The 15,244-nt window shown below is 65.1% G+C and overlaps 1 protein-coding gene across 1 annotated transcript; it reads left to right on the top strand.

Moving 5' to 3' along the window:
* Window positions 1-968: 968 nt before the first annotated feature.
* ITGA2B (integrin subunit alpha 2b) lies at window positions 969-14,995 on the top strand (the record flags this gene model as incomplete). The annotated part of the gene is given in 30 exon segments (XM_079547209.1): window positions 969-1,126; window positions 1,599-1,729; window positions 2,339-2,436; window positions 2,510-2,675; window positions 2,761-2,810; window positions 3,607-3,652; window positions 4,547-4,675; window positions 4,761-4,808; window positions 4,912-4,955; window positions 5,037-5,096; window positions 5,459-5,511; window positions 5,878-6,086; window positions 6,877-7,059; window positions 7,324-7,369; window positions 7,435-7,539; window positions 9,581-9,857; window positions 10,977-11,099; window positions 11,206-11,276; window positions 11,344-11,491; window positions 12,169-12,255; window positions 12,342-12,421; window positions 12,515-12,586; window positions 12,663-12,765; window positions 12,842-12,994; window positions 13,065-13,160; window positions 13,294-13,407; window positions 14,479-14,491; window positions 14,494-14,585; window positions 14,661-14,774; window positions 14,882-14,995. Coding segments are annotated over 30 exon segments (3,183 nt in total).
* Between the last annotated feature and the right edge of the window lie 249 nt (window positions 14,996-15,244).

Raw genomic sequence — 15,244 nt, 5'->3', positions numbered from 1 at the left:
GACTTCAGTGGGGCATCCAGTGAGCTCCAACAGGACCCCGCTGGGCGCCAGTGGAACATCGGGTGGGATTCCGGAGGGTCCAGTGGGGACGGACGGGCTTCAGTGGGACATGAATGGGACATGAATGGGACGCCAATGGGGCTGCAGTGGGCTCCTGTGAGACCCCCAGTGGGACCCCCAGCAGGGCACCCATTTTGTCCCCAGTGCGTCGTGCAGCAAAGCCCCGGCCGTCCCCACAGCTCCGTGCGGCGCTGGGCCTCCACGACCCCCGGCTGTTGGAGGGGCTCCTCCCGGAAGCCCCCAGCCCCACTGCTGCCCATGGGGGGGGGGAGGGCGGCAGCAGGGACCCCTGTGGAGCTGCAGGAGGAGCGCTGCGCCCGGCCCCATAATTTATAGGATATCTCTATTTTTGTTTAACGTACAGAATTGCACTGAGGGCGGGGGGGGGGGGTCGGGGTGCCGGGGACCCAGCGCTCGTTAACCTCCCGCTGCTTAACGAGCGCCGGCCTGTATTTAACTGTGTCACATAAGAGAGATATAAATATATATATATGCTGTACATGGGGGGCTTTCTAATAAAGCGACGGTTTGTGGAACGGCGGCTGTGGGTCTGCTGGGGGGGGGGGGGGGAACGGGCTGTGGGGTGGGAAGGGGGAGGAATGGAGGGGGGGAGGGAAAGAGCCGGGGGTGGGGGGGAGATGTGAGAGGGGGGGTGGGATCCTGGGGGGGGAGGAGGTCTTGGAAGGGGGGGGGGGAGGCGTCCGCGCTGTGGGCAGAGTCGCTGGGGGCGGTGGGCGCTGCGGGCGCGGAGCTCCGGGGGGGGGACGGATGGGGGGCGGCCGGCGCTTCCGTCTGGGCGCGGCGATAAGCGACGGGGGCCGGATGAACCCCCGGGGCGCCCCGGGCTTCGGGTCCCGGCTGCCGGCTGCCTGCGGGGCACAGCGGGGCTGAGCGCCTGCGGGGCGGCCATGGGGTCCGCGCTGCTGCCGGCGCTGCTGCTGCTGCTGGTCGGGGCGCTGCGCGGGGCCGCCGGCGTGCAGCTGCTGCACGAACAGCACGGCGCGTACCGAGGGCCCGGCGGCAGCTACTTCGGCTTTGCGCTGGACTTTCACGAGGAAGGGGGAAGGTGGGGCGGCGGGGGTGCGGGGATGAGGGCGGGGGGCGAAGGGAGGGGGTGTGGGGGATGCGGGGGTCGTGGGGAGGGGATGGGAGGGGGTGGAGAATGGCGGGAATATGGGGAAGGGGCGGGGGGGGAATGGGGGATGATGGGGATGTGGGGAAGGGATGGGGGAGATGTGGGGGTCGGGGGGAAGGGATGGGGAGGGGGTGGGAGATGAGGGAGATGTGGGGAAGGGATGAGGGGGGAGATAGGGGGGATGGTGGGGAGACGGGGAAGGGATGGGGGGACGTGGAGGACATGGGGGTCGTGGGGAAGGGATGGGGAGGACGTGGGGGGTTGTGGGGAAGGGGAGTGGGGGTCACGGGGAAGAGATGGGAGATGCGGGGTATGCGGGGATTGCGGGGAAGGGATGGGGGCCACGGGGGGATGTGGGGCACAGGGGATGTGGGGCACAGGGGATGTGGGCGCTGCCCCTCAGGGTCGGAGTGGCCGTGGGCGCCCCGCGTGCCAACACCTCGCAGCCCAACGTCACCGAACCTGGAGGCGTTTTCCTCTGCTCGTGGCCACCAAGGCCGGCAGCGTGTCAGCTCGTGTCCTTCGACAGCGCTGGTGGGGGGCGACGCCGCGTCACCCCATGGCGCCCCATATCTCCCATAGCACCCCATGGCGCTCCATAGCACCCCACAGCACCCCATGTTCCCCCATCCCCGCTGACACCGCTGATGGATGGGGGTCAGCCCCTGTGTCCCCCTGCCCCACTGACACTGTGGGTGGAGGGAATGGGGCCCCGTGTCACCCCTAATAACTCCACAGCACCCCATAGCGCCCATGTCACCCCGTATCATCCTATGGAGATGGGTGGCCGTCTCTTCCTGTGCCCCCCATCCCGCTCACACCGTGGGTGGGAGTTGGGCCCCATGTCACCCCATATCCCCCTATATCACCCCAAATCACCCCGTGTCACCCTGCGTCAACCCATGTCACCCCGTATCACCCCACCACATCACCCCGCATCACCCCCTATCACCCTATGTCAGCCCTTGTCACCCCGTATCACCCCATATCACCCCATGTCACCCCATATCACCCCACCACATCACCCCGCATCACCCCCTATCACCCTATGTCACCCCTTGTCACCCCGTATCACCCCACATCGCCCCACATCCCCCCGCTGACTGCTGGCCGCGCTCCCCCCGTTTTCCCCCCACCTCCCAGGGGACGAACAGGAGCTCAGCGCCGGCGCGCAGCTGCAGGTTCACAAATCGCGGCAGTGGTTGGGGGCGTCGCTGCTGAGCCACGGCGGCGCGCTGCTGGTGGGTGCCGGGGGTCGGGGCGCTCGGTGTCACGGCGGGACGGGCGCCCACCCCGAGCCGCCCCACCCCGCAGGCCTGCGCCCCGCTGCAGCACTGGAACGCCGTGCGCGGGCACAGGGAGGCGTTCCGCACCCCGGTGGGCGCGTGCTACGTGAGCGGCGCGGGGCGGCGCGGCCTGGCCTGGATCTCGCCGTGCCGAGACGTGCGCATGGCCGCCTCGTACCGGGACACGCAGTACGGTGAGCGGGGAGCGGGGCGGCGACCCCCGGAGCGGGAGGCTGAGGGCCGCCCCGCGTCGGGGAGCTGAGCGCGTTGTGCCCGCAGTGCTCGACCAGCGCTACTGCGAGCTCGGCTTCAGCGCCGCCGTCACCGCGGTGAGAGCGGGGGGACATGGGACATATGGGGGTAATGGGGACATGGGGGACATGGGGACATGGGGACATGGGGAACATGGGGGGACATGGGGACATATGGGGGTAATGGGGACATGGGGAACATGGGGGGACATGGGGACATATGGGGGTAATGGGGACATGGGGACATATGGGGGTAATGGGGACATGGGGAACATGGGGGGACATGGGGACATATGGGGGTAATGGGGACATGGGGACATATGGGGGTAATGGGGACATGGGGAACATGGGGGGACATGGGGACATATGGGGGTAATGGGGACATGGGGACATATGGGGGTAATGGGGACATGGGGGGACATGGGGGGTAATGGGGACATATGGGGGTAATGGGGACATGGGGACATATGGGGATATGGGGACATGGGGACATATGGGGGTAATGGGGACATGGGGACATAGCTGGGTAATGGGGACATGGGGGGACATGGGGATATGGGGGAATGGGAGGACGTGGGGACATGGGGGTAATGGGGGGCAATTGGGACATAGGGACATGGGGGTAATGGGGACATGGGGGACATGAGGGGACATGGGGGACATGGGGGTAATGGGAGGACGTGGGGACATGGGGACGTGGGGTGGCCACGAGGGCGTCCCTGTGGGGAGCCCCAATGGCCGACACTTGGGGTGTGGCTGTGGGAGCTCTATGGGGCGGGCGGTGGGGTGGCACTGAGGTGTCCCTGTCCCCATGGGTGCGGTGTGGGGTGGCCCTGTGGTGGCCGTGGGGCAGCACGGCTGCATCTCCCCACAGGACGGAACGCTGGCGCTGGGGGCTCCAGGGGGGTATTACTTCCGGGGTGAGTGCAGCCCCACGGCGTGACGGCGGGGACAGTGGGTGACAGTGGGTGACAATAGGTGACAGTGGGTGACACAATGGGTGTCAGTGTATGTCAGTGGGTGACACAATGGGTGACACAATGGGTGATACAGAGGGTGTCAATGTGTGTCAGTGGGTGACAGTGGCTGACGATGGGAGTCATGATGGGTGATGGTGACAGTGGGTGCCATGAGGGATGACAAAATGGGTGTCAATGAGTGACAATGGGCAACGCGGTGGGTGACAGTGGGGGACAGTGGGTGACACAATGGGTGTCAATGGGTGACAGTGGGTGACAGTGGGTAACACAGTGGGTGTCAGTGGGGGACAATGGGTCTCTGAGTGACAGTGGGAGGCAATGGGTGACACTGTGTGACAATGGGAGTCACAGTGGATGACACAGTGGGTGTCAATGGGTGACAGTGGGTGACACAATAGGTGACACACTGGGTGATACAAAGGGTGTCAGTGTGTGTCAGTGGGTGACAGTGGGTGACATAATGGGTGTCAGTGGGAGTCGCAGTGGGTGACAGTGACAGTGGGTGCCACGAGGGATGACAAAATGGGTGTCAATGAGTGACAATGGGCGACGCGGTGGGTGACAGTGGGGGACAGTGGGTGTCTGTGAGTGACAGTGGGTGACGGCGGGTGACAATGGGTCACACTGTGCGACAATGGGAGTCGCAGTGGGTGACACAGTGGGTGACAGTGGGTGACACTGACAGCGGGTGCCACAATGAGCATCAACGTGTGTCAGCGGGTGACAGCGGGTGCCACAATGTGCGTCCCCTCTTGTCCCCCTTGTCCCCTCTTGTCCCCCTTGTCCCCCCGTGTCCCCCTTTTCTCCCCTTTTCCCCCCACGTCCCTCCTGCAGGGCTGCTGTTCGTGGTGGAGCTCTCCTCCATCCTCTCCCGTTTCCCCAACTCCTCGCTGCTGTGGCCTCACAGCCCCGGCCGCCCCACAGCCGAGCCGGCGGATCCCGACTCCACCGACGGCTACCGGGGTGAGCGGCGCGGCGCCGCCGCCGGGGAGGGGAAGGGAGGGGTTGGGAGCCGGGGCCGCGGTGCTGACGGCGCCGACGTCCGCAGGCTACGCCGTGGCCGTGGGAGAGTTGGACGGCGACCCCAAAACCAAAGGTTGGCCGCCCCTTTGCCCCCCAGCCCCTCCGTGGGGCTGCGACCCCCCGGCCCTGCGCGGCCCAAGGACCCCGCGGGAGCTCAGGGCCGGTTGACCCCGCAGAGTACGTGGTGGGGGTCCCCAATAAGGGCAGCACCAGGGGCGAGGTGAGCGGCGTGCGGGGTGGGGGGCTGCAATGGGGCGGGGGGCTGCAAGGGGAATCGGGGACCGATGTCGCCATGGGGCAGGTGGAGATCTTCAGTGCGGGGCTGGCGCTGCGCCGCGTGCACGGCATCCCCAGTGAGCAGGTACTGCACCCATGTACTGCCCCATAGCACCGCCCCATAGCACCCCACACACCCCCCCATAGCACCCATGTACTGCTCCATAGCACCACCCCATAGCCCACATGCACTATCCCATAGCACCCCACACACCACCCCATAGCACCTGTGTACTGCCCCATAGCACCCCACACATCGCCCCATAGCACCCGTGTACTGCCCCATAGCATCCAATGCACCACCCCATAGCACCCAATGCATTGCCCCATAGCACCCCATGTACTGCCCCAATGCACCACCCCATAGCACCCCATGCACCACCCCATAGCACCCCATAGCCCTGTAACCCCACTCTGCCCCTGGTGCCACCCCCTCCTGCCCCCCAGGTGGCCTCCTACTTTGGGCACACTGTGGCCGTGGCCGATGTCAACGGGGACGGGTGAGGATCCCAAAGTGTGACGGCACCGAGAGCCTCCTGGCCCCGTGTGGGGCTGTGGGGCTGCAGGGCCTTGGAGTGACGGGGTTGTGAGGCAGTGGGGTTATGGGGGCTTGGATGTATGGGGCGACGGAACCGTGGAGTTGTGGGGTTATGGGGCTTTGGAAGCACGGGGTTCTGGGGCCACGGAGCTGCGGGGTTGTGGAGGCGTGGGGCAACGAAACCATGGGGTTCTGGGGCGGTGGGGTCACGTGGGCACGGAGCAATGGGGCCCGGAGCTGCGGGGTTACGAGGCTGCGGGGCCACGAGACGACGGGGCTGCGGGGCGACGGAACCGCGGGGCTGCGGGGCCACGGTTCGGACGCGCAGGAGGGACGACGTGCTGGTGGGAGCCCCGCTGTTCGTGGAGCGGAGCGCGGACGGGAAGCAGCGCGAGGTGGGGCGGCTCTACGTCTACCTGAGCGGCTCCCGGCGCCCGTGGGAGCGGCGCCCCCAGACCCTGACGGGCACGGAGCCCTACGGCCGCTTCGCCGCCGCCATCGCCCCGCTGGGGGACCTGGACCTCGACGGCTGCGGCGGTAACGGCGGCGCGGAGCCCCGCTCAACCCCGCGGCTCCCCGCTGCCTCCCGGCCCGACCCCCGGCGCCGCCCGAACCCGCGTCGCCCCTTCCCCCGCCGCCCCGTTGCCGCCCGCCCGTAACCCCGGCGCCCCGTCGAGCCCCGATGTCCCCTTCCTCCTGTTGCCACCCCGTAGCCCTCACTGCCCCCTCCAGCTGCCACCCCGCTGCCACCCCCCCCCCCACCCCATAGCGCTGCGTCGCCCCTTTCCGTGCCGCCCCGTTGCCGCCCGCCCCATAACCTGGTCACCCCACAGAACCCCGATGTCCCCTTCCTCCCACTGCTGTCACCCTGTAGCTCCCCGCTGCTCCTCCCAGTGCCACCCCCCGTCACCCCACCCCATTGCACTCCATTGCACCTTTCCATGCCGCCCCGTTGCCGCCCGCCCCATAACCTGGTCACCCCACAGAACCCTGATGTCCCCTTCCTCCCACTGCTGTCACCCCATAGCCCCCCGCTGCTCCCCCACAGCCCCCACCCCATCCCACAGCCCTCACTGCCCCCTCCCCCTGCCACCCCGGTGCCACCCCCCCATCACCCCATCGCCCTCTGACCCACCCCATAGCGCTGCCCCATTGCCGCCCACCCCATAACCTTGTCACCCCACAGCCCCCCGCTGCCCCCTCCCAGTGCCGCCCAACCCATCCCCCCCCCACCTCCCCTCTCGCTCCTCCCCACGCCGCCCCATTGCCCCCCGCCGCCCCGCTCTCAGCCCCTCGGTGCCACCCTCCCGCTGTCCCCGCACCCCAGACGTGGCGGTTGGCGCCCCATACGGCGGTGACGATGGCAGCGGGGCGGTGCTCATCTTCCGGGGGCAGCGGGAGGGGCTCAGCCCGACCCCAGCGCAGCGCCTCAGCAGCCCCTTCCCCGGCCCTGCCGCCTTCGGCTTCGCGCTCCGTGGTGGCACCGACATCGACGGCAACGGGTACCCAGGTACGGCCACGACACCCCGACATGGCCATGGGTACCTGAATATGGCCGTGGGAACCCTAATATGGCTGTGGGTACCTTAATATGGCCATGGGTTCCCTAATATGGCTACAGGTACCTTAATATGGCTGTGGGTACATTAATATGGCCATGGACACCCCAATATGGCCGTGGGTTCCCTAATATGGCTGTGGGTGCCCTGGCACTGGGCACAGCTGTGCCACCCCCATGAGCCCCCATGTATCCCCACCCCTCTGTGCCCCACAGATCTGCTGGTCGGTGCTTTTGGGGTCTCCATGGTGGCCGTGTACCGGTGGGTGCTGTGGGGTCGGGGGGCTCTGCCCCATAGCGGTGGGTGCTGATGGTGCCGCAATGCAGGGCGCAGCCTGTGGTGGTGGCCCAGGCGCAGCTGAGTGTCCCCAGCGGGCTGAACCCACGGGTGACAGAGTGCGTCCTGCCGGGGAGTGACAGCCGTGTCACCTGGTGAGAGGGGACACCGCTATGGGGCACTGCTATGGGGCACTGCTATGGGACACCGCTATGGGGCACTGCTATGGGGCACCGCTATGGGACACCGCTATGGGACACTGCTATGGGACACTGCTATGGGGCACCGCTATGGGACACTGCTATGGGACACTGCTATGGGGACACCGCTATGGGGCACTGCTATGGGGCACCACTATGGGACACTGCTATGGGATGCTGCTATGGGACACTGCTATGGGACACCGCTATGGGGCACTGCTATGGGGACACCGCTATGGGACACCGCTATGGGACACTGCTATGGGGACACCGCTATGGGGCACTGCTATGGGGCACCGCTATGGGACACCGCTATGGGACACTGCTATGGGACACTGCTATGGGGCACCGCTATGGGGCACCGCTATGGGACACCGCTATGGGACACTGCTATGGGACACCGCTATGGGATGCTGCTAAGGGGCACCGCTATGGGACACCGCTATGGGACACTGCTATGGGACACCGCTATGGGACACTGCTATGGGACACTGCTATGGGGCACCGCTATGGGACACTGCTATGGGGACACCGCTATGGGACACCGCTATGGGACACCGCTATGGGACACTGCTATGGGACACCGCTATGGGACACTGCTATGGGACACCGCTATGGGACACTGCTATGGGACACTGCTATGGGGCACCGCTATGGGACACTGCTATGGGACACTGCTATGGGACACCGCTATGGGACACTGCTATGGGACACTGCTATGGGACACCGCTATGGGACACCGCTATGGGACACTGCTATGGGACACCGCTATGGGACACTGCTATGGGACACCGCTATGGGACACTGCTATGGGACACTGCTATGGGACACCGCTATGGGACACTGCTATGGGACACTGCTATGGGGCACCGCTATGGGACACTGCTATGGGGACACCGCTATGGGACACTGCTATGGGACACCGCTATGGGATGCTGCTTTGGGGACACTGTGGGGACACCATCAGGGCACGGTTGGGGCACCGTCCTGGGGATGCTGCTGTGGGGATATCACCTTGAGGTGACACTGTGGGGACACCGCCATGGGGACGCTGCCGTGGGGATGCTCTATGGGGGCACCACGGAGACACCATGGGGACACTGGTGTGGGGACACTCTGTGGGGGCACCGTGGGGACACGGCCACGGGGACATCGCTTTGAGGATGCCATGAGGACACTGTTGTGGGGACATGATGGGGACACGGTGGGGACATGGCCATGGGGACACCAGTCTGGGGACACCACCTCTAGGATGCTCTATGGGGACGCATGGGGACAGAGCCACGGGGACACCGCTTTGGGAACACCATCACTGGGATGCTCTATGGGGACACCATGGGGACACAGTCACGGGGACACCACTGTGGGGACATCATGGGGACAGAGCCACGGGGACACTGTGGGATACGGCCATGGGGACACTGTCCTGGGGACACGGCATGGGGGAACCATGGGGACACCGCTTCGGGGTCACCGGCACCGGGACGCTCTGTGGGGGCACCATGGAGATGGAGCCATGTGGGGGCAAAGCCATGGGGACAACAGCTCGGGAACGCTTTGGGGACACAGCCGTGGGGACACCACTGTGGGGGCACTTTGGGGATAGCCGTGGGGACAGTGTGGGCACAAAGCAATGGGGACACTGCTGTGGGGACACTTTGGGGACACAGCCATGGGGACACCGCTGTGGGAACAGTGTGGGGACAAAGCAACGGGGACACTGCTATGGGAACACTTTGGGGACACAGCCATGAGGACAGAGTTGTGGGGACACCACTTTGGGAACGCTCTGGGGACACAGCCGTGGGGACAGTGTGGGGACAAAGCAATGGGGACACCGCTGTGGGGACACTTTGGGGACACCGCTGTGGGGGCGCTACGGGGGCGACACGGCCATAGGGACGCTGTCACCACCATGGGGACGCGGTCCCGGGGACGCTGCGTGGGGACGCCCTTTGGGGACAGCGACAGGGGCGCCCCCCACGTGTCCCCGCAGCTTCGAGGCGCAGCTCTGTGTCTCCGTGTCGGGACGCCGCATCCCTCGCAGCATCCGTGAGTGCGACACGGCGGGGGGCCGGGCGGTGGCGCCGGCACGGCGCTGTCACCACGCTGTCACCTCAGGGCTGGTGGCGGAGCTGCAGCTGGACCGCCTGAAGCAGAGGGGACACCGCAGGGTGCTGCTGCTGCGGGGACAGCAGGCGGCGTGGCAGCGGGAGGTGACCTTGGAGCCGGGGGCGTCACCGCAGTGCCACCAACTGGCTGCGTACCTGAGGGTATGGCGTGGTGACACCGGTGTGGGGTGGCGACGTTAAATATGGGGTGGTGGCGTTGGGGGTGGGACGGTGACACTGAGTACGGGATGGTGGCATTGGGGGTGGGGTGGGGATGTTGGATGTAGTGACATAGATGGTGACATTGGATATGGGACGGTGACACCGGGTTTGGGGTGGTAACACAGGGTTTGGGACAATGACATTGGGTAAGGGGTGGTGGCATTAAATATGGGGTGGTGACGTTGGGTGTGGGGCAGTGATATGAGGTGTGGGATGGTGACATGGGGTTTGGGACAATGGCGTTGAGAGTGGGATGGTGGCATTGTGTGTGGGATTGGACATGGGATGGTGACATCGGGTGTGGGATGGGGATGTTGGATGTGGGATGGTGGCGTTGAGTGTGGGATGGTGACATTGGGTTTGGGACAATGACATTGAATATGGGATGGTGACATTGGGTTTGGGACAATGATATTGAATATGGGATGGTGACATTAAATATGGGATGGTGACATTGGGTGTGGGGTGGTGACACTGGATATGGGATGGTGGCACTGAGTATGGGATGGGGACGCTGGGTTTGGGATGGTGGTGTTGAGTCCGGGATGGTGACACTGGACGTGGGATGGTGACGTTGGGTGTGGGGTGGTGATATGGGGTTTGGGACAGTGACATCAGGTGTGGGATGGTGACGTTGGGTATGGGATGAGGACATCAGGTTTGGGGTGGTGACATCAGGGGTGACGCAGTGACGTTGGGTTTGGGACAACGGCGTCGAATATGGCATGGTGACATTGGGTATGGGGTGGGGACACTGGGTTTGAGGTGGTGCCATCAGGTGTGGGACAGTGATTGAATATGGGCTGGTGACGTTGAGTACGGCGTGGTGGCATCAGGTGTTGGGATGGTGGCACTGAGTGCGGGATGGGGACATCAGCTACGAAATGGTGACGTCAGGTATGGGACGGTGGCACTGAATGCGGGGCGGTGACATGGGGTTTGGGACCGTGATGCTGCTTGTGGGGCAGTGGCATCAGATGCGGGGCGGTGACGTCGGCGTGGGCAGTGACAGCCAGCACCAGGCTGCCCACCCACAGAGCGCCACCGCTGCGTCCCCAGGACGAAGGGGACTTCAGGGACAAACTGAGCCCCATCGTCACCAGCCTCAGCCTGGCGCTGCCGCCCCCGGACCCCGAAGGCCTGGGCCTGGTGCTGTATGGGGACACCCACGCGCAGGCGCAGGTAGGGGACAGCGGGGACACGTGGGGCCGTGCCGCCCCTCATGGTGCCTTGGGTGTCCCCGCGCGTTGTCCCCATGTCCGTCCATCCCCACGCCGTCCCCCCCCAGACCCACATCATCCTGGAGGACTGCGGCGATGACAACGTCTGCGTCCCCGACCTGCGCCTCTCTGCCCACACGTGAGCCCCCCCCCGCCCAAGACCCCTCCCCCGCCCCCCCCATTTCCCCCTGACCCGCTGCCCCCAGGCCGGACGCACGGCTGCGGATCGGCGATGACAACGCGGTGACACTGCGGGTCGGGGCCACCAACATGGGGGAGGGGGCTTTCGAGGCCGAGCTGTGGGTGCAGCTCCCGGATGGCAGCTTCTACCAGCGGGCGCTGAGTGACACGCAGGTGGGTGACAGCGGGGCTGGGATGGGGATGGGGGGACATCGGTGTGGGGTGGTGACACCGAGTATGGGATGGTGGCACCGGGTATGGGATGGTGACAATGGGTATGGGGCGGTGGCACCGAGTGTGGGGTGGTGACATCGGGTGGTGACATCAGGTGTGGGGTGGGGACATGGGGTGGTGGCACTCAGTATGGGACGGTGACACTGGTTGTGGGATGGTGACACTGAATATGGGGCGGTGACATCGAGTGTGGGGTGGGGACATTGGGTGTGGGGTGGCGACATGGGGTGGTGGCACTCGGTATGGGATGGTGACACCGGTTGTGGGATGGTGACACTGAGTGTGGGGTGGTGACATCAGGTGTGGGACAATGGCACAGGGTGTGGGGTGGTGACAGTGGGTATGGGGCAGTGACATCAAGGATGGAACAATGACACTGAGAATGGGGAGACATTGGGTGTGGGGTGGTGACATCAGGTGTGGGATGGTGACACTGAGTATGGGACAGTGACACTGGATGTGGGGTGGCGACGTCAAACCCAATGGTGACATTGGGTGATGTCAGATATGGGACAGTGACACTGAGTGCGGGGTGGTGACATTGAATGTGGGATGGTGATGTTGGGTTTGGGGTGGTGACGCTGTGGTGTCACCCGATGTCACCGCTATGGGGACAGGAGAAGCTGAGCTGCAACCCCAGGAAGGAGAATGGAACCCACGCGGTGGTGTGCGACATGGGCAACCCCATGAAGGCGGGCACACAGGTGGGTGGCACTGTCACCTCCCGCGTCCCCTCCTGTCCCCCTGTGTCCCCTCATGTCACCTCACATCCCCTCGTGCCGCCCCGCAGATCGCTGTGGCCGTGGAGCTGAGTGTCACCGGGTTGGAGGACGCGGGCGATGCCATCACCTTCCACCTGCAGCTCAGGAGGTGACGCCGTCCCCATGCCGTCCCCATGCCATCCCCATGCTGTCCCCTGCCGTGTCCCCAAATGGTGCTGTGCTCACCCCGCTGTCCCCGCAGCAAGAACAGCCTCCCAGTCACCGCGGCCGTGACCATCCCTGTGGAAGCGCACGCGGAGATGGAGCTGAGGGGGTGAGGATGAGGATGAGGGGCTGCGGGGCTGTGGGGTGGCGGGGAGGTGACCCCACACGTCCCCATGTGCCACCAGCATGTCGCTGCCCGCCACCACCGTGCTGCCCATGGAGTGGCGGCGGGCTGGGGACAGCCGCCAGCCGGAGGACCATGGGGTGCGCGTGGAGCACGTCTACCAGGTAGGGCAAGGCGCAGGGGGGTGGAGGTGGCACGGCCCCAAAGTGCCACCGAGTGCCACCCGATGTCACCCCACAGCTGCACAATAAGGGCCCGGCCACCGTCACCAACGTCACCATGAGCCTCCACGTCCCCGTCGCCGCGGGCGGCCGCACGCTGCTGTACCTCCTGGAGCTGGGCACCGAGGGGGGCATCAGCTGCGTGCCACCGCCGGACCTCAACCCCATGCAGGTGACGCACGGGGACGAGCGCAGGGACGGCGCGGGTGGCAGCGTGCTGAACGGCTGTCCGTCTGTCCCAGCTGGAGGTGGCCCAAGCCCCGGATGTGGGGCAGAGCAACGGGACGCGGCGACGGGAGCGCAGGGACGCGGGGGACGAGGAGGAGAGCGTCAGTGTGGTGAGAGGGGGACGTGGGGGTGGCTGGGGACAGGGGGACGTGGGACGTGGGACGTGTGATGTGTGGCATGTGAGGTGTGACGTGTGACATGGGACATGCGATGTGTGGCATGTGACGTGTGCTGTGCCCACAGGACTGTGGCAATGCCACCTGTGCAGAGGTGTGGTGCCAGGCGGGCAGCATGGCGCAGGGTCAGCGCGTGTTGGTGGCCGTCCGCGCGCTGCTCTGGATGGAAACCCTGCAGGTAGTGGCACCGTGCCACTGCTGTCCCCTCTGTCCCCACGCTGTCACCGCCGTGTCCCCATATTGCCCCCGTGGTGTCACTGTGTGTCTCCATGATGTCCTTGTGGTGTTCCTGTGGTTTCCTTATGGTGTCCCTGTAGTGTCCCCATTTTGTCCCGGTGTCCCATTCTGTCCCTGTGTGCCTTCATGGCATCACCATCACGTCCCTATGATGTCCTCACGGTGTCCTTATGGCGTCCCCATCGTGTCATTCTCTGTCCCCATGATGTTCTTGTGGTGTCCCATGGTGTCACTGTGTGTCCCCATGATGTTCTTGTGGTGTCCTTGTGGATTCCTTGTGGTGTCCCCATGGTGTCCCCATGGTGTCCTTCTGTGTCCCCATGGTGTCCCCATGATGTGCCCACTGTGTCCCCTTGGTGTCCCCATAGTGTTCCTATGGTGTCCCCACAGTGTCCTCATAGTGACCCCATGGTGTCATTGTGTGTCTCCACAGCGTCCCCATGGTGTCCCTGTAGTGTCACCGTGTGTCTCCATGATGTCCTTCTGGTGTCCTTGAGGTTTCCTCATGGTGTCCCCATGGTGTTGTTCTGTGTCCCTGTGGTGTCAACGTGTGTCCCCATCGTGTCCCCATGATGTGCCCACTGTGTCCTTATGGTGTCCCCATAATGTCCCTGTGGTGTCCTTGTGGTGCCCCATGGTGTCACCACCGTGTCCCCATGCTGTCCTCACAGTGTCCCCATCGTGTCCTCATGGTGTTCCCACAGTGTGCTCCCACGGTGTCCCCACAATATTCCCGTGTTGTCCCCATGGTGTCCCATGGTGTGTCCCCATAGTATCACCTCTGTGTCCCCATGGTGTCCCCATGGTGTCCCTCTGTGTCCCCCATGATGTCCCCACAATGGGGCAGTGCCACAGCCTTGGCCATGTGGCAAACCCCCATGGGGACACCATGTGCCCATCCCCACGTGTCCCCCATATCCCCCCATAATCCCCCCATAATCCCCCCATATCCCCCCATATCCCCCCATATCCCCCCATGTCCCCCCATGTCCCCCCATGTCCCCCGTGTCCCCAGCAGGATGGCCACCCCAGCACCTCTCCATCCACTCCTGGGCCTCCTTCAACACCTCAGCCATGCCGTACCACGTCCAGCCCCACGTGCTGCCCCACGGCACCGCCACGGTATGGTGCTGTCCTCGGGGTCTCCCGATGTCCCCGCTGTGGTGGCACTGTCCCTGTGTCCCCCCGTCCCCCCAGGCTGTCACCGAGGTGCTGCGCTCCCGGCCCGCTGCCGTCCCGGTGTGGTGGGTGGTGCTGGGGGTGCTGGCGGGGCTCCTCCTGCTCGCCCTCCTCGTCCTCCTGATGGGGATGGTGAGTTCTGGGGGGGGGAAAGGAGGAAACATCACTGGGGACACCTGGGGACACCCCGCAATGGGGCCCTGGTGTGCGGCTGCGGGTCACTTTGTCCCCTCCTGCAGATGGGGTTCTTCAAGAGGACGCGGCCGCCGGTGGAGGGGGACACTGGGGAGGGGGCAGCGGAACAGGGACAGGGACAGGGACAGGGCACGGAGATGGGGGACGGCCAGGGGTAGGGAATGGACCCCGTGTCCTGCCCCCCCATGTCCCCCATGTCCCCCATGTCCCATCCCCACCCCATGTCCCCAATGTCTATGGGTTCCCAATGTCCCAAGCACCCTACACCTGCCCCAGTGTCCCCATTCCCACCCCAGTGTCCCCAACATCTGTGGGTTCCCAATGACCCCATTCCTCCCCCAGTGTCCTCAGTGCCCCACACCTGCCCCATTGTCCTATAGCCCCCCCCAGTGTCCCTGTCCTATTGT

This window comes from Tetrao urogallus (assembly GCF_951394365.1).
Source record: "Tetrao urogallus genome assembly, chromosome: 26".
Lineage (NCBI taxonomy): Eukaryota > Metazoa > Chordata > Aves > Galliformes > Phasianidae > Tetrao > Tetrao urogallus.
This window is presented reverse-complemented; position numbering and strand designations above follow the sequence as displayed.